Source organism: Aphelocoma coerulescens, chromosome 28 (genome assembly GCF_041296385.1).
Source record: "Aphelocoma coerulescens isolate FSJ_1873_10779 chromosome 28, UR_Acoe_1.0, whole genome shotgun sequence".
NCBI lineage: Eukaryota > Metazoa > Chordata > Aves > Passeriformes > Corvidae > Aphelocoma > Aphelocoma coerulescens.
The window spans coordinates 5,121,309-5,142,321 of record NC_091041.1 but is presented as its reverse complement, the minus strand read 5'-3'; the positions used below and the strand labels follow the sequence as shown (position 1 = coordinate 5,142,321).

Below are 21,013 nucleotides of genomic sequence, written 5' to 3'. Positions count from 1 at the left end.
GCCCTCAATCCATCCCTGTGCCCGAGCACATCGCAGAGCAGCGGCTGCTGCGGGGAAGGCCGACCTAGATGCATCCCCACGCTCCTCCATCCGCAGGCGGATCCAGGGGCTGCACCTGAATCCATCGGGAGGAGGAATGCCGAGCTGGGGTAGAGGCAGGATCGCCTTTGTTCCTCGCTGAGCACCGGCAGCGGTGAGTACGGCCCCGGCCGGGCGAGGCTGGACGCCGGGAGCATCCAGCCGGGATTTGCTCGGCTGTCTTCTCCTTTTCTTCCTCCCTCCATGATGCCTCCGGGGCTGGCAGGGAGCAGCTGCCAGAGGCGGGGAGGGAGGGGGAAAGGTGGGATTTTGCAGAGCCTGGAGGTGTCTGGTGCAGGGAAGGCAGGAACGGAGACAGACGTGGCCGCGGGCTCGCTGAGCCAGGTGGGGCTGGGACAATCGGGAATGACAATAGTGGGAATGACAGCAGGGAGGGAGCCCTGCAGTGCTGGCAGCCAGCTCTGCTGATCCCAGCGCCTGGAACACAGAGGGATGCTGGATTCACTGGGGCCTCTCCACAGGTTCATCCCTTTAAAGCAAATGCACCCGGATTTATCTCCTCCAGATCATGCCCAGCCTCCAAAGGAAGCAGGAGAAGGCCTGGGAAGAGCTGCACAGCCACGGTCAGACTGCTCAGTGCTGATCTCCTGTGCTGGGGACAGACAGAGCAGCCCCAGGAATCACCCCAGACCCCTCATCCTAAAAAAATATGTTCCCACCTACCCAGCCAGTGCCTGGAATAATCCCAGTGGGAAGGCTGAGCTCAGGGGACCATTCCAGCCCACCCTGCAGTGGTTGATGCTGGGCCCAACACAGGAGCTGATTCCACCTGAGGATGCTGCAGAGCAGATCGGGCCTGACCCTCTTCCCTCGGGGTGGGATCCAGCTGGGAATGGGGTGTCTGCACCCCCTGAGCAGCCAGGACTGATCCCGAGTCCTGGGCCAGGCTTTGTTGGGAGCTGCAGGCCCAAGGAATTGGGTACAAAGGTTTGAATTTCTCTGTCTGGCAGGAACCTTCCAGTGAAGCAAACCCCCCCATGTATGGGGTTCTAAGGGCCCTGGGGTTCAGTGAGGGTGAAATCCAGGATTGATGGAGCTGAACTGGTTCCCACCAGCGCAGGAGAAAGGCCAGACTGGGAACACACCCCCAGGCTGCCCTCAGCTGAGCTGCTCCAGGTTTTTGGAGTCTGGTTTGGATCACGTGGAGCAAGGTGGGGATGTGATTCCTCAGGGGACATCCCTGTGAGGCCTCCTCACCCCCCTCCACATCCCCATGGGAGCAGGGACACGCAGCAGTGCCAGGGCTCTCTCTGCAGAACCAGAGCCAGTAACTCCCATCCAATCCAGAAATGTGGGATCTGGGAATGTCCCAAGGCAGCCTGGGAGGAGCTGGCCCTGCTCTCCCCTCTCCGTCACATCTCGTTCCCCTTGGCAGAGGGGGATTTTTGAGGAGATTGGGTTTGGAAGAGAAGCAGGAAGGGCAGGATTTGTGGATATCAGTGCTGCTCCCCAGGGAGATGAGCTGGGATCCGAACAGACCCACAGCTTTGACCCAGGGCCAACCTCACCTCCTCCTTCTGGTCCAAAATGTGCCAAGTAGCCCCCAAATCCCGAGTTTTGCTGCTTTGTCCTGCACAAGCAGCTCTCCCACTGCTTTTCCACGGAGTGTAGCTGCTCCCAGGTCGGGATGCTCCATGCCAACCTCTCTGCCTCCCCTTTCCAGCTTGAGCCCTTCCTGGAGGGATCTGCTGGCTCCAGCCCCTCCCTGAGAGCCATGGGAACCACGGAGGCCACGCTGCGGATGGAAAACGTGGATGTGAAGGAAGAATGGCAAGACGAGGACTTCCCCAGGTGTGTTCCCCGAAAAACAAAACCAGGAGAATTTTATTTTTTCCTGTGAGAAACCATCAGGGCAAGGAGTGGGAGGGTCCTTCCCACAGCCCCAGGGGCAAGAGGAGTCTGGACTCCCACAGGAATTCAGAATTTTTGGAGCTGCTCTGAGTGCCTCAAAAATTTGGGGATGCTTTTGGCAGCCCTGCATGAGCATGGGAAGGAGGGAAAAGAGCTGGGTGTGGAGCACTGGGAGAGTAGGAGGGATACAGGGATGCATAAAGGGATGGAGGATGGATGCATGCATATGGGAGTGGATTTGTAGATTTATGGACTCCTTCCAGCCTCTGAATCAAGCAGTGTCTTCCCAAACAGAGCAGTGCTGCTGTGCCAGGGATTTGCCACAGGAAGCGGAGCCATTGGGATGCAATGGATCCGAACGGGTGCCAGCTGTGAGAAATGAGGTGTGTGGGTGACAGGAGGTGCCAAAGTGGCACCTTCCACCTTCAGAGCCACTTCATCAGCTGCACAGAGGTGCCAAAGCCCATCCCTGTGAGCCCCGTGTGCTCTGAATTCCCTGCGCCCAGCCCCATTCCCAGCGTTGTTCCCACATCCAGGCTGCCCAGGGAGGGTGGGGATTCTCCCTCTCCGGAGCCGTTCCAAACCCACCTGGACGCATTCCCGTGTCACCTGCCCCAGGTGGCCCTGCCCGGGCAGTGGGCTTGGACTGGGGGATGTCCACAGGTCCCTTCCAACGCTGACAATTCCAGGATCCAGCTCCGAATCCCGCTGGGCACCCGGAGCACGGCCAGGCCCAGCCCCTGCTGCGGCTGCAGGTGCCCGGGGGCTTTCAGGGCTGGCCCAGCCCGCTCCAGCTGCAGCCCACAGAGCCCCAGTATTCCCAGACACGGAGAAAGGGGCTCCTGTTCCCCTGGGATGAGCCTGGCTCTGTTCATCCCAGCTCCAGCTGCGTCCCCGTGTGAGCCCCTCTGTGCTGCATCCCACAGGACTCCGCTTGTCCTCCCGCTGCCTCCCGAGGGGCTCAGCCAGCCCCGGCGTTCCCAGGGTGGATTTTATTTCCCTCTGAGAGCAGAGCTGCTGGATCTGTGCCAGCCTCAGGCTCCCCCCTGGTTTTTAATGGAGTGAAAGGAGAGGGAAGTGTGGAAAAGAAAGGGATGGATGGATGGATGGGAATCATGGAATGGTTCGGGTTGGAAGCGACCTTAAAGCTCATCTCCCTTCCAAGGGTGGGGACTCCTTCCAGCAGACCAGGCTGCTCATGGAATAGAGAAAGGAAATCGAGGTGTAGAAAGGAAAACGTTGTCCCAGAGCTCCCTAGAAAATCAGGGATAAGGCTGATCTGGCTCCGGGACACCTCGGCACCAACCCAAGCGTCCCCCGGGAGCTCTGTCCCACACTGCCCATGCCAGCAGCAAACTTCCCCCAGCCACGGCCAAGCCTTCCAGCGAAATTTCTCCTGGAAAGGCCTCGGCACCACCAAACCCGGGAAAACTCCTTGGAAATGAAATGAAAAGCCAGGAAGAGGGAAAGGGATGTGAGCGGGGCCGGGATGAGGCCGGAGCCCTCGGGACGAGCTCCCCAGCCTCCTCCAGAGGGATTCAATCAGGAATGATGCGAGACAGAGCCCAGACAGCCCCCGGGCAAACGAGGGAAAGCCAGCTGGGTTCTACTCGCAATAAAAATAAATAAATTGTCCTTTTCCAGCCGCTCCCCCGCTGGAAGCGCTGGAATAATAGGGCAGAAGCTGCTGCATGTGGGACAGCAGCTCTCCAGCAGCTGATTTGCTGCAGAGCTATTTTTGCCTGGCTGCGATCAGCCAATCTAGCCCCGAAAAGAAAGAGAGAAAAAAAAAAAAAAAAAAAAAAAGGAAAAGCCATATCCTAGACAGAGATCTGGGCCGGGAAAACAGAACCCAGCCACTCACTGGGGGCACGGGGCGACATTGGCAGCATTTCTCCTCCCTGGGAAGCCGAGCCGCGGGAGCAGCTCCCGGCTGAGCGGAGCGGGCGGGTCCGCGCTGCCGCCGCTCCCGGGGCCGATCTCCAGCCCGGCTCGGCCGGCCCGGGGCGGGGATGCCGTAGCCGAGGCGCGGGCGTGCGGAGCGGGAGCATGCTCACTCCTGCATCCCTGCATCCATCCCCGCATCCATCCCCGCATCCCTCCCCGCATCCCGGCGTGCCCGGTCCATCCCTGCGAGCAGGGACCGCCCGGACCCCGCGGAAGGGGCTGGCACGGGGCAGCGGGGACGGGCACGGAGCAAAGCGGAGCCCCCCGACCCTGGGGAAAAGTGCTGCCCCCCCCCCCCCTCCGTATTTGGCATCCGGGGCTGAGCGCGTTCGGGAAGGAGGATTTCCGCGGGAGGCAGTGATTGGAGCAGCCTTTGGGAAGGTAAGGAAGGCTTTTCCTTCACCTCTGGCTGGTGGATGCTGTCCTTAGATGAATCCCGGGATGAGGGAGCAGCTGCGGGTGCAGCACGTACTCGGCAGCAGCTGCCCCCCCTCCACTCCCCATTTTGCTGCTGTGTCACCAAACCGTGCCAGGCTCCGGGCGGGTAAACAACAGCCAGGCCTCGCTGGGGACAGGAGCTGGAGGGGACAGAGGGGTTTTTCCGACTGCTCCGGAGTGTCCGGGCAGCCCCCGGGATCCGGGTGCCTTTGATCAGGCCCTCAGCTCTCATAAATATACAACGGCCAGCAGCAGAGGATTATCCCTTGATCTACATATTTATAGGCTTTAATTTGGCTGGTGGCCCCGGTGCCACGGCAGCAGGAAGAGGAGCAGGGCTGGATCCTGTCCCCGTTGTCACCTCCCTTCCTGTGTCGCTGGGCCATCAGGCTGCTGGACAGCGACCTCCGCACAGGCCCATCCTCATCCTCATCCTTCAGAGTCCCGGATTTCTCCCTGTTCCATCCCGGGGCTGTCCCAGCAGCAGGATTCCACAGCTGGAGGAATGAGCTCTTCCCTGGAAGGAGGTGTCTTAAACAGAGATTTGACAACGTGAACTTGTAGAGTTGGTGGGGTTTGGGCAGGAAGTGTCAAACCCAGACAATTCCAGGGACAAGATGAATCCCAGCTCCAGTTAAGGGGAAAAGCATCTGGGAATGCCCAGGGTGGGCAGTGGAGAGTGAGGCTCAGCCACAGCAAAGGTTCCTCGCCGCAGTCCAGAGCCAGATTCCCACTTCACCCACCCCAGTGTGGGTCAGGAGCAACTCCAGCAGCTTCCAAAGGGTGACAGCCACACCCTGTGGATTGATTTTAGCAAGGAAAATCTTTAAATCCAATGATGCCTCCAGCCTCCAGCTGGAGGGGCCGTGATTTGAACCAGGAGGGTGCAGGAGCTGAGCACGAGAGGCTGCAAAACCCCAGGAAAGGAGTGGTGGGCTGGCCTCTGGCTCCAAGAGAGGGGTTGGAGTGCTGATGCCTGGATTTTAGCATGGAATGAATCCCTTCCAAACCTCAGCAGGGGCTGGGAGTTACCCAGTGGGGGCTGAGGTGACAATTCGAGGTCACACGTGGGGTTTGGTCCTGCCCTCGAGCAGAGGCAGCACCAAGGAGCAGCTGCTTCCCAGGAAAGGTGGTTGTGGCAGAGCCTTTGGGTAAAGCTGTGATGGATTGGGATCAAAGCATCCCTCCCTGGGGATTGTGGCCGTCCCAGAACACCATCAGGGAATGGGGATAGAGCACCGAGCACAGAGGGGGTTCCCTGGTGCCCAAATGAGGAGCCCCAGAGCCTGGCACTGCCCCTCAGAATTCCTGCAGAGGAGAAATGTGGATAATATGGAGAAAGGGAATGCTGCCAAGGTCGTCTGGGGTCAGGATTTGTTCCCTTGGCTGGATTTTTCATCCCCTGGCTAAATGCAGGGATAGTTCGGAGGTTAGTGGGGATTTCCAGGGGGGAAGCACAGATCCTGGAATCCCTCAGGATGAGCTCTGGGAAAAGAGACAGGGCAGAGCACACATGGGGCTGGGCTTTTTCCCTGCTGTCTCCACTCTCTTGGAATGACTTTCTCCTAAACACCCCCTGCTCTCTCCTGTGGTTTTCCCTCGTGTCCTGCAGGCCTCTCCCAGAAGAGACGGGGATGGAGTCGCTGGGCAGCCCCACGGAAGACGAGACCACGTCCTGTAAGTACCAACCTGCCTTCCCCAGAGCCCAAAGGAAGCCGAGGCCCAGGGGATGGCAGCTTGCAGGCGGGGAGAAAGCCTTGGATTCTCCACAAAAAAAAATTCTCACGTGGGAGAGGAAACCAGCAGGGATTTGGATTTGTTCATCTTTCCCATGAAGCTGGGGGAGGAAACTGGGATCCCAGGAGTGTGGGCACGTCCATCCCAGTGCCTCCCAGTCCCTGATCCGCCACCCTGAGGGTTCCATATCCATATTCCATCATGGAATATCCAGGATGATGTCTTGCACTACGGACCCAGGCCCAGGATGCCCTGTCAGCTGTTTTCCTTTTAACTCCAGCTCCCCCCAACACTTTAAATTTTAACGGGGCACATCGGAAGCGGAAGACACTCGTTGCACCTGAAATCAACATTTCCCTGGACCAGAGTGAGGGCTCCATCCTCTCTGACGACTTCCTGGACACACCAGATGACCTGGACATTAACGTGGATGATATCGAAACTCCTGATGAGACAGATTCCCTCGAATTCCTGGGGAATGGGAACGAACTGGAATGGGAAGGTAAAAGGCTGGTTCTGGGCAAACGTTTGCAGGGGTTGGGGTGGTTTTTAGCCTCATTTTAAAGATTTTTGACACAGCAGCTGAGGATTGATAAGCAGAGGGAGATTTTGAGGTTATTTCTATCATATTTGGGCAACGGAGCAAGACTAAAACCCATAAATTTACACAGATCAAGGCTGGAGGTGAAACGCGGTCCGAGCATCATCCCCGGGGTTACCAAAGCTCTTCCCACATTCCCTTCAAGGCAGAACTCTTTGTCCCTTTCCCAGATGACACCCCCGTGGCCACAGCCAAGAACATGCCCGGGGACAGCGCAGACCTGTTTGGGGACGGGGGGACAGAGGATGGCAGTGCCACCAACGGCCGGCTCTGGAGAACCGTCATCATCGGCGAGCAGGAGCACCGGATCGACCTCCAGATGATCAAACCCTACATGAGGGTGGTGACACACGGAGGTGAGCGTGGGGAGGCCACAGCCCGGCTCCCTGCACTGCTTTGGGTCCCTCTGTGTCAGGCTGGAGGGGGTGCCAAGGGCGGTGTTTAGGGGAAAAATCTGTTTAGGGGGAAAAAACCAGTTTGTTTGGTACCTCTGCGTGGCAGAGAAGCACAGAAGTGCTCAAAGTATTTAGTGATTGTAGTGAGGTTTGAATTGACATCTGGAGGGACTACACCAGCCCCTGAGCTGCTCCAGGGCCCACGCATCCACAGTCAGAGCTATTTCCAAAATCCAAGCAAAACCAAGGAGCAACCCAGCTTTGAAACCCCCAAACTCCTTCCCTCAACCCCAAATCTGCATTATAGCCAAAACCAGGGGGAAATCTCATCATGAAACAGGTCTGAAGGGGCCCAAACGCTCACCTGGAGCTGAGCAGAGACACAAAAACCAGCCCAGGGCCAAATTTTGCTGCTGTTTTCCCCTCAGATCTGACACCTTTCGCTGGAAAGCATCACCTGTGTTTCTTTGGCAGGGTACTACGGAGAAGGTCTCAATGCCATCATCGTCTTTGCTGCCTGCTACCTCCCGGACAGCAACCTGGCTGATTATCACTACATCATGGAGAACCTCTTCCTGTGAGTGCCCTGAGAGCTCTGGGAGGGACAGGAGCATGAGGGAAACGCTACAACAGTTTCCCTGTGTTCATGGCACCGGGAATCTCAGCTGGGAATGGTCTGGATCCAAGCCCAGCACTGCCAGCGTGCAGCTGCAGACTGGAGCGAGTGTCACTGGTGGGACACTGGCCCCAGCTCCGAGCCCAACAAGCCCAACCATTCAAACATTCCGGTTAATTATGCCAGGGATGGACTCACATCCAGGCTGGAGCGGGGCTGGGACACTCCCCAGCTGGGAGGTGCTGCTGCCAGGCAGGGAATGGAGCTGGGGTGTCCATCGGAGCTGGTGATCCCTGAGGGACACCCCAGGAGACCAAACCTCTTCCGAGACCTGCAAAGAAAGGGGCTGGAGGTGTTTCAGGGTGACACACAGGCACTTAAGAAATCTAAAGGATGTTTTTTGAGTCTCATTTTGGTCCCTTTTGGTCACCCCCCACCAGGTATGTGATCAGCAGCCTGGAGCTGCTGGTGGCCGAGGACTACATGATTGTGTACCTGAATGGGGCCACGCCCCGCAGGAGGATGCCAGGCCTGGGCTGGCTGAAGAAATGCTACCAGATGATTGACAGAAGGTGAGAATGCTGGTGGTGGGGCCTCTTCATCCTTCCCAGGCCTTTTCCCATCCTAGAATTCAAAGGAAAATCAGATGCACAACTCCTGTTCTTCAACAGGAATGAGTCTGCCCCAGTCCCACATTCCTTAGACCGAGCAGGTGCCAGATTGGTTTGGGTTGGGAGGAACCTCAAAAATCCTCTCATTCCACCCCCCTGCCATGGGCAGGGACACCTTCCACTATCCCAGGTTGCTCCAAGCCCCGTCTGACCTGGCCTTGGAATATTTTGTCAGCAATTGGTTTATAAAGACATTTCCAGAGACCCAAGCAGAGCAGCGCTCCCACAGCCTGCTGAGCCTGGATGAGCTTCCTGAGGGATTTTGTGTGGGCACACCAGAGGGTGGGCAGCACCAAAACACCTGCTAGAGCCCAGCACAGGACAGGGGAGTTTGGGAAATGTCCTGGGAATGTGACGCTCTGTCCCTTGACTTCTCCCCAGGCTGCGGAAGAACCTCAAGGCCCTGATCATTGTGCACCCGTCGTGGTTCATCCGGACCGTGCTGGCCATATCCAGACCCTTCATCAGGTGAGCAGAATGGCCCCAAACTCAGCGGGCTTTGGAGTGGAAGTTTGGAATCACCGAGTCCTGGAATATCCTGAGCTGGAAGGGATCCACAGGGATCATCCAGTCCAGCCCCAGGCTGTGCACAGACACCCCAACAACCCCACCCTGGGCATCCCTGGGAGCGCTGTCCAAACACTCCTGGAGCTCTGGCAGGGTTGGGAATGTGCCCATTCCCTGGGGAGCCTCGCAGTGCCCAGCACCCTCTGGGGGAAGAGCCTTTCCCTGAGATCCATCCCAAATCCTCTGGCACAGCTCCAGCTGCTCCCTGGGGTTTAATCTCACAAATCAGATTTTAAGCTCACCCTTAACTGGGGGTGACCAAGGTGAAGCTGCCATTTGTGCTGCATCTCTCTGATGCTTCCAGTGACACCTCCAGAGGTGTTTTTAGGACCTGCTTCCCTCTCTCTCTCTCTCTCTCTGCCAGTGTGAAGTTTATCAATAAGATCCAGTACGTCCACAGCCTGGAGGAACTGGAGCAACTCATCCCCATGGAGCACGTGCAGATCCCAGACTGCGTCCTCCAGTGAGTGTCAGCGGCACCCTGGGGCACAGGGTGGCTCTGGGGAGGGGCAGCACGGACATCCTGCCAGGTGCTGAGTCAAAATCCATGCACCGGGAAGGCAGAGCCTGGGGCAAGCCTGGTTTTATCCAAGGAAGAGCCTCAGACTGCGGCACCTTGGAGCTTCTGTCCCCCTCAGAGCAAACACTAAATGTGACTCAAAGCGAAGAGCAGCACTCAAAAACGTTTCCTCTCTGTTGCAGATATGAAGAAGAGAGGATCAAGGCTAGAAAAGAAAGGTAAGATTAATTTGGGGAGGGATGGGATGGAGAGTGGCCTCTCCAAGGCCAGCCCATGACCCCAGGAAGGCACTGGAGTTTCCCCCCTTCCCACTGGGGGATGGATTTCCAACCGGATTTGTGTTTACAGGGCAGAGGAGAAACAAGACATGGCTGAGAGGGAAAGGTAACTCTTTTATTTATCCTTCCTTTGGACAGTCTTTGGGAATGAGAACAACCCCATGGCTTGGTAGCACCCCTGGGATCCAACAGGACATTCCCAGAGTGTTCCGGAGCTGGTAAAGGCCGGAACTGTAGAATAGGAAAATTCTGTAGGGGTTTGGAAAACAAAATCCTCCACCAGCATAATCTGGCCTGGTTTTGGCCCTGATCAGAGTGATACAGCCTCTCCTCTTATTCTGTCTGACTCTGAGGGGCAGCAGGGAAAGATCCACTGGCTGAGGCTGGATTGTTCCAAGAAATAAACAGGAGCTCAGGGCAGGAGGGGGGATTGGTTTGCGGTGGAGATTCCCTTATTTTGTGCCGCTTCTCTTCGCAGCAGGCCTGTGCCCCCAGCAGAGGATCAGGAAACCAGGTTTGAGCTCTTTGTGTGTCTGTCACAGATTCCACGGCGTTCATGATCCATGAACAGGAAAGCCAAGCCTGGGTTAGGCCCAGGATCCCCCAGCCCGGTGTCACCCAGCAGGCATTGTCCCCTCAGCCCATGAAAGCCATGACTGGCACTGTCTGTGTCCCCAGCACAATTCTGTGAAAGATTTCACCCAAATTCACTCATCTTTTTGTTGATCTAGTGGCAATAATGGCATTTTTGGCTTCCTGAAAATCACTGCTGTGTCTCTGTTCCTGCCCAGCATGTCCTGAGTGGAAGCAGCTTGGATGACCGGAGTAGGAGAACGAGCAGCCTGGCAGTCACCCACCTCAACGACCTTTGGGTACAAGACCTTGCCACCACCTTATTCCAAGTCCTGCAAATCCCGGAGCCTGCCTCCTCTGTCTCCAAGATGCAAAGTCCTTCAACCTTCTGGGAAACATTTTCCTTTTAAAAAAAAGAATGATGAGCAAAGAAACAAAAAAGCCCCATGAAACGAAGCAAGAACAGCACTTTTCAGGACGGGTTCCGGCGTGTTCTGGGAATGGTCTGTGGAGAGAGCATTGGCACAGCGCAAATACTCACTGTGTATCCTCGTAGTAAGTCAAGAGCATCCTCCAGTCCGTGAATCCCCAGCCCAGACAGAGAATTTATTTTTTGGTTTAAATTATAAACCCTTCACTCGCTGCTGGCCAGCGCGGAGCCCTTTTGCTTTGAGCTGCTCCCCCAGGTTCCTCCAGGACATCCCAGAAGCTGCCACCCCAGGGAGTAACGACTACAGGCAACAGAAAGAGCCTTTCCCTCCTTTTTACAGCCAGTGTGTGTTTCTTCCTGGAGGTACCAAGTGCCCACGGCCTCGGCACCGCTGCAGCCGCGGCCGCCTCGCTTCCGTCGTCGCCGGCTCCTCGTTAACTCGTTCCCCTGAGGAAATCCCGTGGTTTGTTCCTGATTTGTCCCATCCCGGTGTGTGAGGCACTCTGAAGGAGTCCCACGTGGAATGGCAGCCTCCACAGAACCTTCTCCTCCACGCACACACACCAGAGGGGCTGGGTTTAGAAGGAGCCTTACGGACAGGGAAGTTTTCCACGCCTTGTCTTCGTCTCGATGTCACGACACTGGACAATCACTCACTGCTGATACCTCCTACGAGCTGCTAAAGTGTTGGAAGTTTCCCTCACAAGGGCCTCATCCATCAGCATTCCTGCCTGGAATATCCCCATGGAGACTGCAGGGCTGGGTTCTGGAGCTGAGAGATGCAGGTGTGACACTGACTCCTGGAATTCGGATTTCGGACTCGTGAGGATTCTGTGAGCAAAGGAGGGGAAGAAAGAAATCCAGGAACAGCTGTCTGGCCAAAATTCTTTGGAAAATCCTGATTTCACCAGAGCCAGCTTGCAAGGCCTCAGGGTGCCCAGAGAAGCTGTGGCTGCCCCTGGCAGTGCCCAAGGCCAGGCTGGACATTGGGGCTTGGAGCAGCCTGGGACAGTGGGAGGTGTCCCTGCCATGGCAGGGGGGGCACTGGGTGGGCTTTAAGGTCCCTCCAAACCATTCCAGGATTCCACAACCAGGTAAAGCCCCTCAACCTGCAGATGAAGAATTCCCTGCCTATGTCACCCCTTCAAGGAGAATTCTGGCAAAGCAGGATTTTTCCTGAAGGTGGGGGTGGCTCCTCTGGACACACAAAGCTGCTTTTTCCTTCCTTTCAGTGAATAAAACCACTCTGGATGAGATCCTTCTTTCCCCAGATGCTCCAAGGAAGCACCAAATGTACTTTTTAACCTTCATCCTCATCTGAGGCGTTCTCCTCACACACTGCAGCCATGGATGGATTTCCTGCCCGCACCTTTGCATGGAAAGCAGAGCACTGCACCCACAGCACCAACCCAGAGGTGGAAGATGGAAAAAAATTCCACTTTTCACCTCACTGGCACGTCAAAAACAAAGCACCAAACAAGCTCATCATAAACCAGTTATTGACAAAATATTCCAAGGCCAGGTTGGACGGGGCTTGGAGCAGCCTGGGACAGCAGAAGCTCCCTGCCCATGGCAGGGGTGGCACTGGATGGGATTTAAGGTCCTTCCAACCCAATCCTGGGATTCTACAAGGAATTCTGTGCTGCAGGGGAAGAGCAGCCCCTCCAGGTGTTTCTGGAGATCAGATTTGTTCCAGGTGACACCTCCCCGCCACCCTGAGCTCCCAGCTTTGTGTCTGGAGACAGAAGCAGCAGCCAGGAATTCCCAAATTTCCAGTGCAGAGCCGGGGATCCCTCACACTCGGGCTGCCAGAGGGACTGAGCAGCCCACAGAGGTGAAGGAAGGACTTTGCTGATTAAATCAATTTTAGTTCTGCCTATAAACAATCACAGAGCTCCTCGTGGTCCCACAGTCTGTGAATTCTCTGAGAATACTGAAAGTAGATGTTCCTTTTTTTTCCTTTGGAGATCGTTTTTATGGATTTAGAGAAAAATCATCAGCTTTCCACTGAGAACGTGACCCAAGCTGGGCACTGCAAGGGAATTTGCAATTCTATAACGAATAAAGTGGATAAAACATGGAATGATGGGTCAAAAATCCAACTCCAGAAAGCTTTTGTGCATCAGAAAACGTTCACAACCTCATGGAAAATACTGCTGTCATGGAAAACACGGATGTGGGGGATAAGGAATCCCAATCACCTTTCTCGTGGGGGCTCTGGGCCCTCAGCAGTCTCCACACCAGAATGTGCTTTTTGGTTGTTTCATTCCTTTCCAGAAACATTCTGTCTGCATTTCCAGAAAAAAAAAACAAAAAAAAAAAAAAAAAAAAAAAAAACAAACCAGAATGAACAGATCTGACAATGAAACTTCACATTTTTCCAAGTAATTCCTTCAGAGCAAGGGAATTTCAGCTGGGAAAAGGACAGATCCCCAATTTCCCTTCACGAGAAGAAGGCGGGCAGTTGTTTCCACACGAAAGTCAATTTTTAACTTCTTGGAACCAATCATTATTATTTTTTTTTGTTTGTTTCAAAAAGTGCACTTTCTGATGGAGCACTCCAAGTGGTGTGCACGAGATTTTAATTTTTCACAGAGTTTTATGAGTGTATAAAGTTTATGTTCCTGGATGGATGGATGGATGGATGGATGGATGGATGGATGGATGCCTGGATAATGTTTTTATGTCTTTTCAACGCAGAGGAGAACCTGCAGCCCCATCGAGGAGAAATGATAAGTGTCAAAAGTGCATTTTATAGCAGCAAAGAAAAAAAAAATTAATTCTCATTAACTTATTTCAACCAGTGGTTTTAGGCATTGACTGCAAAACAAAAAGCTACAAATTCCTGGACAGAAACACCAAAAAATGTCCCAAAGGTGGAGTGACAAATCTCAGTTGGATGGGGAGAAACCTGCACTGTTGCTGGTAAAAGTGCATTTACAGTAGAACTCTGACCAGTATATATAAATATATAAATATGTCTAAAGAATAGAATGAAATAAACTTCATCCCTTTAGCAATACTGCTGCACTGCTCAGTGTCCCAAACGTGCACCAGGCCCTGGTTCTGCCTTGGAAAACCATCCCTGGAGGGCCAAGGTTTTGGTTTATGAATTCTCTGTATTGCACTGAGCAGTTTCTGCTCTGGTTTGACCTTTCCTGGGATTTTTTCTTCCCGGTGAATCCCTGGGAAGTCACATTTTAGCTGTGGAAAAAGTTCTTTTACTCCCATCTTCAGAGAAATCCTGGTGGTTTTACTCATTGTGTGTTTAATGGCCGGACTTCAATTCACATCAGCCTGGAAAATCCAATCTCTTCCTGTACAGTTGATTCCAGAGTAGGAATTTCCTTCCCCTCTCTTTGAGGATTTATCCCAGGCCCTCCTCAGCTCCAGACAGCTCCAGCTTTTTCTGGTTTTTCCACACAGAATCATCCAGATTTGGGACTGTCCAGTAATTTTTATTCTGACTCACAAGGAAGGCACAGGAACCAAACCTGGGATGCTGCTGTAGATTCCAGTGGAATAATTAATCCCATTTTTTTTCTGTACAGTGCTGTGTAAATGTGAGTGGATATCTAGAGCTTCCCTCGTGGCAATTTTTCCATCTCTTTTTTTCCCCACAGACGTGCAGAAAAGGTTTTAACAGCGACAAATCCTCCATTTGAGAGGTCTGGGGATTCAAACACCCGGGAGTCAGGGATGGGCTGGTGGCAGTGGGCTGGGACTGGCCTGGCAGCAGGTGAAAGGGACAAAAACTGGCTCTAAACACAAAAAGCACATTTTTCTCTTTTGTATTTCCTTCCTTCCTGGCAGCCAGAAGAGCAGCATGTCTCGGCCAAGCGGAGTTGAGGACTCACCATGACAATAAACCCCAACCCCAGGGTTTGGTTATTTTTTTTTTTTTTTCCTTTCACCCCCACCCCAGCTGTACAAACGTGTGAAATGTCATTTCCTGACGTGGTTGTAATTAGGTGGTTTGTGCTAGCGGACTGTTCATCTGTATCCCGAGTTTTGCTTTGTATTATTCCATAAAATCTGTGGATATTCAATTAAAATGAGACTAATCCTTCAGCCAACCCGCATCCCCTTCCTTCTGTCAGTAGGTTTTATTTTGGCTTTGGCTCCATGTGGAAAATATGAGGAAAATTTTTTGTTTGGATGTTGTTGCCTTGAAGGAAGGCGTTCAAGGGCCTCCCTGGAAATTCTGACACTGCAAAATTCTCATCTCCAAGTGGTTTTATGAAAATAACTCCTGTTCTGGAGGATTCTTTCCCAGTTTCCCTCAGCTTTAGGAAAGAGCTGTGGAAAAATTCCTATCCTTGAGCTTCTATCAACCTGTACAGAACCCTGCTTGTCTCAAGTTGTTTAATCTCATGGTTTTTTTAACATATTTTTATAATCCAATTAATAACCTGATTGGGAATAGAAAAAAACCCAAACCAAAACCACTTAAACAGAAACAAAACCCCAAGCCCCAATAAACCCTTTAAAATTTTTAATATTAATAATATTTAGTATTATTTTTAATATTAAAAATAACAAGTATTTACAGGAAGATGCCTGAGATGTCTAATTTGAGTGGGTTTCGATAAGTCATTAACATAATTAATGAGTTAGAATATGAAGATATACAAGCCTAATCCTCTAACAAGCACTGATGTATTCATGCTGTGAATTCTTTCAGGAAATCCATATTAATTGAAATTAATTTTCAGTTAGGGCTGCACCTGTGCTCTCTGTATGAAGCAGATTTTTTTGCTCTGATTTTATTTTGTCCCAAAAAACCAAATCTTATCAGGATCAATAACATTTTTTTCTGCTCATCCTCCGCTTTTTTGTTTAATTTCTATATAAAAGTTTGTAGGGGTTGCAATTTTGTAGCTCAAATATTCAATTCACGGGGTCAACAACCACGTGGGAGCTTTGGGGTGACCAAATTGTGGCTTTCCAGTGCCTGAAGGGGCTCCGGGAGATCTGGAGAGGGACTTGGGCCAAGGGCTGGAGGGACGAACACGGGGAATGGCTTCCCAGAGGGCAGGGTCGGGTGGGATATTGGGAAGGAATTCTTCCCTGTGTGGAATATTTTTTTAAACTAAAGCCTGGGTTTGGCTGCAGAACAGCAAAATCCTTTCCCAGTTGGATCTAACTCGTGCAGCCTGAGCGAAAAGGCAGCACTGCCACCTCCCCAGTGCTGGAATCTCCTGTGTCACACGAGCTGTGAGCTGAGCTGCCATCGAGTGGGAATCTCTCCTCCCACAGGCTGTTCTTCCCTGACAGTGACTGCGGCTCTTGAATGGAGAAAGCTCCAGGAAAAGCTAATTCCAGCACAGAATATTCCGAGGGGTTTCCCATCCTGGCTGATCTCGGTGCCTCACAGACACAAATCGAGATTCCCAGATTAAGACGAGGATTTCTCCTGAGTGATCAACCCCCACATGAGGGGTGAGGTTCATCCCGCCTCGTTTTATCCACCTGGAAAGGGATAAATCAGTTTAGTTTCCCTCTGGATGGAGGAGTCGATTTTAGAGATGATTTCACCTGCCTGGGGCTGTCACTCTGTGGTGAGGCCTCTTGTCTGCACTGAAGGGGGATAAATCAGTAAATACCCAGTTTTACACCACTCACATCTTTCAGGATTCATTTAATGAATCACAGCCAAGGGGAGGAAAACAAAAAAGTGATGATGTGAGTGGGAAAGAGGGAAAGGGCTGGAACATTCATTCCTTTTCCAGCACACACTTGGATCCCTGACCTCGGCACCTCGGGTTCAGTTCTGGGGATGTTGGAGGCTTTCTCTTGTCTCCACCTTTTGTTTAGGAATCCACCGCCATCCAAAGCTCCCCAACAACCCCACCCTGTCCCAGAGCGGGGTCCAAACACTCCTGGAGCTCTGGCAGGGTTGGGAATGTGCCCATTCATTCCCTGAGGAGCCTGGGCAGTGCCCAGCACCCTCTGGGGGAAGAACCTTTCCCTGCTCTCCATCCCAAATTCCCCTGACACAGCTCCAGCTGCTCCCTGGGCCCTGTCCCATCTCGGTGAGGTCCTTCCTTCCCTCCAGGGCAGTTTTCCAGGCCAATCCCACTTCCCAAAGCAGTGCTACACTGGTTATTTTTCCTCATCTGTCTCTTCCTTGAGGGCACAGCTGCTCCTCAACCCTGCCTTGTCCAAACTCTCCATGTGACCTCTCCCACGGGACCTTGTCACTGGCAGCAGCCGTGGCAGGGAATGTCACCCTGACGGTGGCAGGTCCTGGCTGGGAGCCACCAGGATGAGGTGCCAGCCAGTTAAACCTCACACTAATTAACTTTGCTATTCCACTGCCCTCGTTTTGCTCACTCTGAGCTGCTGCAGTCACTGAGGTTTACAGCAAATTCTGCTCTCCTGACGCCTCTGTTCCCCTGCTCTCCTTCAAACAGGGAGGCTTCGGGAAGATCCACAGCCTTGGAGAAGGACTCTGAGCCACCCAACTCCCCCAGAATTCTGGAAAGAATAAATAACCCCAAATTTCAACATTCCCAAGTGAAAATGACTCCCATTCCTTGCCTCTGATGTCCCCTCCAGGCAGGAGGAACCTTGGCATAACCTTGCTCATCCCATAAACAATGTCTTATGATTAGTGAAGGATTAAAATTCTGAATTAAAGCTGCAGAAGAAATGAGTCATATTCTGCAGCAGAAAGGTCACCGGGCACCCAGCACCTAAACAATCCCAGGGGAATAATGCCCCGGTGGCTCCATGAATATTAAACTGCCTCCTGCTAAATTTAGCTAAGTTTGAACAAAGAACATTAATATGAACTTTTAGTAAACATTAGTATTCTAAAAATAACGTTTAGAGAGGGAACATTGCTTGTCTTTGATTCAGGCTCGCTGGTGAATGGCATTTGTATGAGTAAAGTGTCAGGCAGATAACGTATCTCTGGCATAAACAAGCCCCAAAAAAAGGAAGTTTCAGATGACCAACACGTAGCTCACCCAGAAACGGGGCTAAAAAAAGCCTTTCTGAACATTTGGCATTTGCATAACTCATATTTTTATGGGTTGAGTGAAGTTTGCTGGAGCTGGGAAGTGTTTGTGTCACCACTGCTGTCAGTTGTTGTTGGGCCGAGGTGGGTTTTGCTGGGAAGGAAGGAGACAGCTGGAATGTGATCTCCAAATACAGGCAGGCACTTGCCACATCCAAAGGAACAGCAGCTCGGAGGCCAGGCAGGAATCTGGGAATTTGAGCTATGTGGGTGAATTCCAGCTCCCAGGATGGTTGGTGCATGAGCAGGAACAGGGGAGAGAGAAAAAGCACCCCAGGGAGCCTAAAACTGAACTGGGGAAAAGGAACAGCCAGAGGAGAACTGAGGGGCTGGGAGAAAAAGGTTTAAAAATGAGATTTTATACTGAGGAAAAGGAGCTTTTACACTGAGGAGAAATGAGCTTTTCCACTGGCAGGAATAGGGTTTGCAGCTGTGAGCTTAAAAAAACCCCAACAGCAACAACAAACGGGCCCCGTGTCCTTCAACCCTCCCGTTTCCAGAAGAAACAGAAGTGTTGACATTCCTTATGGAGATAGTGGGACATTGCTCCGGGTTCCCTGATCCCAAACAACCCCTGCTGCTCCCACCACAATTATTGTCTGCTTTCAATACTAAAACCCCACCGTTTCTTTTGATACAGCTTAAGCCACATCCTCATTTTTCCCAAGGGTGGAAACCCCACCTGTATCCCTGAGCCACGTCCCTGCAGGCAAATCCAACTGGGCAGAATACAAATTTCCCTCACTGGGATGGCATGTTCCAAAAATATTTGGATTAGCAGGTCTGCAGTGCAAAGAGAACTGGAGCAGAGGTGGCTGGGGTCGGCGTCCCCTCGTAACTCTGACACAGCTTTGGAGCCTCCTGGTTTCTTTTTCCCTTCACGTAAGGTCAAATGTGGTAAAATAATCCCTGGAGTTGGATTTCTTAACCCAGACAACTTCCTAGTTCAGGGATGGGAGAGAAAAGCAATAAAAGGCATTAAAAAAATTGAGTAGGAGTTAATTTGAGGCCAATTTATCAATTTTTTTTACCTTAATCAGCTGAGGGGGTGATGTGGGAACTCCCCCCTGCAAATGCCAGGCAGGGGCTGGGAATCCAGCTTCCCTGAGTTTGCTCAGACTCAAGAATCCAAGCTCCAGATTTCTCTGGAATTATCATTTTACCCTGGCATTGATGGTGAAAGTGTAACTGCAAGTGGTGCCTCCAGGAACAGCCAAATGATCTTTTCATATTCACCCTAAATAATAATGACAGTGGGAACAGTGGAACTAAGACTGGAAGAGCTCAATTGCTGTATTCCCATCCATAAATTCACTGGCTTCTACCTTAAACCCAGTTTCTTTTCCTGCCTTCAACATCTTCCCTGCAAGACCTCCAGAATCCTGACCTCTGACAGTTAAAATTTTCCTAATTTGCAGTTCATGTTTATTCACGAGCAGCTCATTTTACCAAAGCCCTGGGCCTTGGCCTGGTGGTTGAGGAGCAGAAAACAGTTTTGCAGAGAAAAATAACATTTGTTTTTGGTTTTTTTTTAGCTCAACGGACACAGCTGGGGTGAGACAAAGGAGGTTTGAGGCCACAAACCCCTTCTTCAGGCCTGAAACAGAAAAAAAATCAAGTTAAACACAGCTCACGAGTGGGTCTGAATAAAAGTTAATGATGTCAAACAGAATTTGAGGAAAATTATCCAGAAAACAGTGGGGATATGAATAAGGAGTGGGATGATGCCATGGGATAAAATGGGGTGAAGGAGATGCCAGATCCCAAATGGTCTGGAGGATCCTATATTGGACTACTTAGGAAATATCTGAACAAACAAATAAATAAATAAATACTCCTTCAGAAACTTCCCTTGGAATCCTGGATATTTGGATCCTACACTGTGAAAGCTGCAGACCTCAAGGCAAAATGTCAAACAGGACCCCAAATACCCAAATATTGGTGTTACTGAGTTTTTTACCATCACTTTACAACCCACCATAGGAAAAGGAGCCTTTAATGCTTTTAACAGTGACCTTTTAATCCTGCCACGGGGTGGTTCTAGAAAAAGGAAGAACAAGGCACGCAGTGGTTTGGGTGATTTAAGCTCTGTTTAGACAAGATATTATTTAAAAATGCGTATTACAGACTTCAAAAAATATTGTTGAAAAGCCTGGTACCCGTCAGAGAACCCCAATCTGGAATAATTCGAATTAAAGCACAGGTTCCACAAGGTGTAGAGTTAACTTACCTTAAAAAGCCTTATTTTACAGGAGTTAACTGGGGAGGAGGAGGCTCTCTGGAGAGAGAACAGGTTAGGAATTTGTGTCTATTCACAAAAATAAACTGTTCAAACAATTCCTTGGAAAGAGCCAAAGGGAGACATTCCGGGAAGATTCACTCCACATTCCCTTCTCTGAAACGCTCGACTGAAAGGAGACGAAAAAAAAGACAAAATTAAACTTAATTCCCCCACACACCTTTTTTTTTTTTTCTTTTTTTTTCTTTTTTTTTTTTTTTCTTTTTTTTTTCCACCTAGCAGAAGTTTAGAGCAAAATTCCTTCCCGTGATACTCCTGGATGAGTTTCAAATAATCAGAGGGGAACTGGGGAATAAAGGAGGGGAGACAGCAAGGAAAAAAAACCCCGACTTAATTATATCCCGCACACCTCTGCGGCTTCCCGGGCTCCCAAGGGGATGCTGGAAGGGGGTGACATTTCCACCTACCCCATGACTAATTTAGGCAAAGGCAGAGCTGGCCAAAAAGTTATTTTTGGCCACGACAGCGACGGCAGCGCACGGGGCCAGCGAGGGAGAGGGACAGGTGCAGGGCCAGAGTGTGACATGGGGGTGGGCTGAGCCCCCAAAACGGGACACGGGGCTGGGATGAACCCCCAAAATGTGACACCAGAGGGTTGAAGCCCCCCCCAAAATGTGACATTGGGGTGATGGAGCCCCCCCTAAAATATGACATGGAAGGGTGGGATGAAACTCCCTGAAAATGCGACCCTGTAGGGATAAAAATTGTCCCCAAAATGTGACATTGGAGGGTTGAAAGCCCCCAAAATGTGAATTGGAGGGTTGGCTGAACCCCCCCTAATTGTGATACCTGAGGATCGGCTGAAACCCTCCTAAAATGTGACACTGGGGGGTTGAAACCCTGCTGAAAGCGTGACATTGGAGGGGTGGAACCCCAAAAATGGGACACTGAAGGGTGGGCTGAAACCCCCCCTAAATTGTGACAGTGGGGGGTTGAAACCCCCCCAAAAATGTGACATCGGAGGGGT

At 51.7% G+C, this 21,013-nt stretch overlaps 1 protein-coding gene and 1 long non-coding RNA gene across 2 annotated transcripts; one reads left to right on the top strand and one right to left on the bottom strand.

Moving 5' to 3' along the window:
• ATCAY (ATCAY kinesin light chain interacting caytaxin) lies at positions 1–10,280 on the top strand. The gene is made up of 12 exons (XM_068997476.1): positions 1–193; positions 1,763–1,890; positions 5,948–6,012; positions 6,353–6,574; positions 6,844–7,029; positions 7,543–7,645; positions 8,125–8,256; positions 8,737–8,823; positions 9,287–9,385; positions 9,625–9,660; positions 9,791–9,826; positions 10,199–10,280. Exons 2-12 carry the CDS (start codon positions 1,814–1,816, stop codon positions 10,278–10,280), a joined length of 1,125 nt encoding a protein of 374 aa, XP_068853577.1. The 5' UTR covers positions 1–193; positions 1,763–1,813.
• Positions 10,281–19,166: 8,886 nt separating this feature from the next.
• Positions 19,167–20,342, bottom strand: LOC138099857 (uncharacterized). The gene is made up of 3 exons (XR_011146775.1): positions 20,262–20,342; positions 19,978–20,155; positions 19,167–19,344 (listed from the first exon to the last, which is right to left on the bottom strand). It is a non-coding gene; the product is annotated as an uncharacterized lncRNA (long non-coding RNA).
• Between the last annotated feature and the right edge of the window lie 671 nt (positions 20,343–21,013).

Bases quoted from the DNA above. Each gene is read 5' to 3' on its own strand.
- ATCAY (XM_068997476.1), top strand. From the start codon at position 1,814: ATGGGAACCACGGAGGCCACGCTGCGGATGGAAAACGTGGATGTGAAG. The intron at 7,646-8,124 runs GTGAGTGCCCTG...ACCCCCCACCAG, and splicing joins ATCATGGAGAACCTCTTCCT to GTATGTGATCAGCAGCCTGG. The intron at 8,824-9,286 runs GTGAGCAGAATG...TCTCTCTGCCAG, and splicing joins ATATCCAGACCCTTCATCAG to TGTGAAGTTTATCAATAAGA.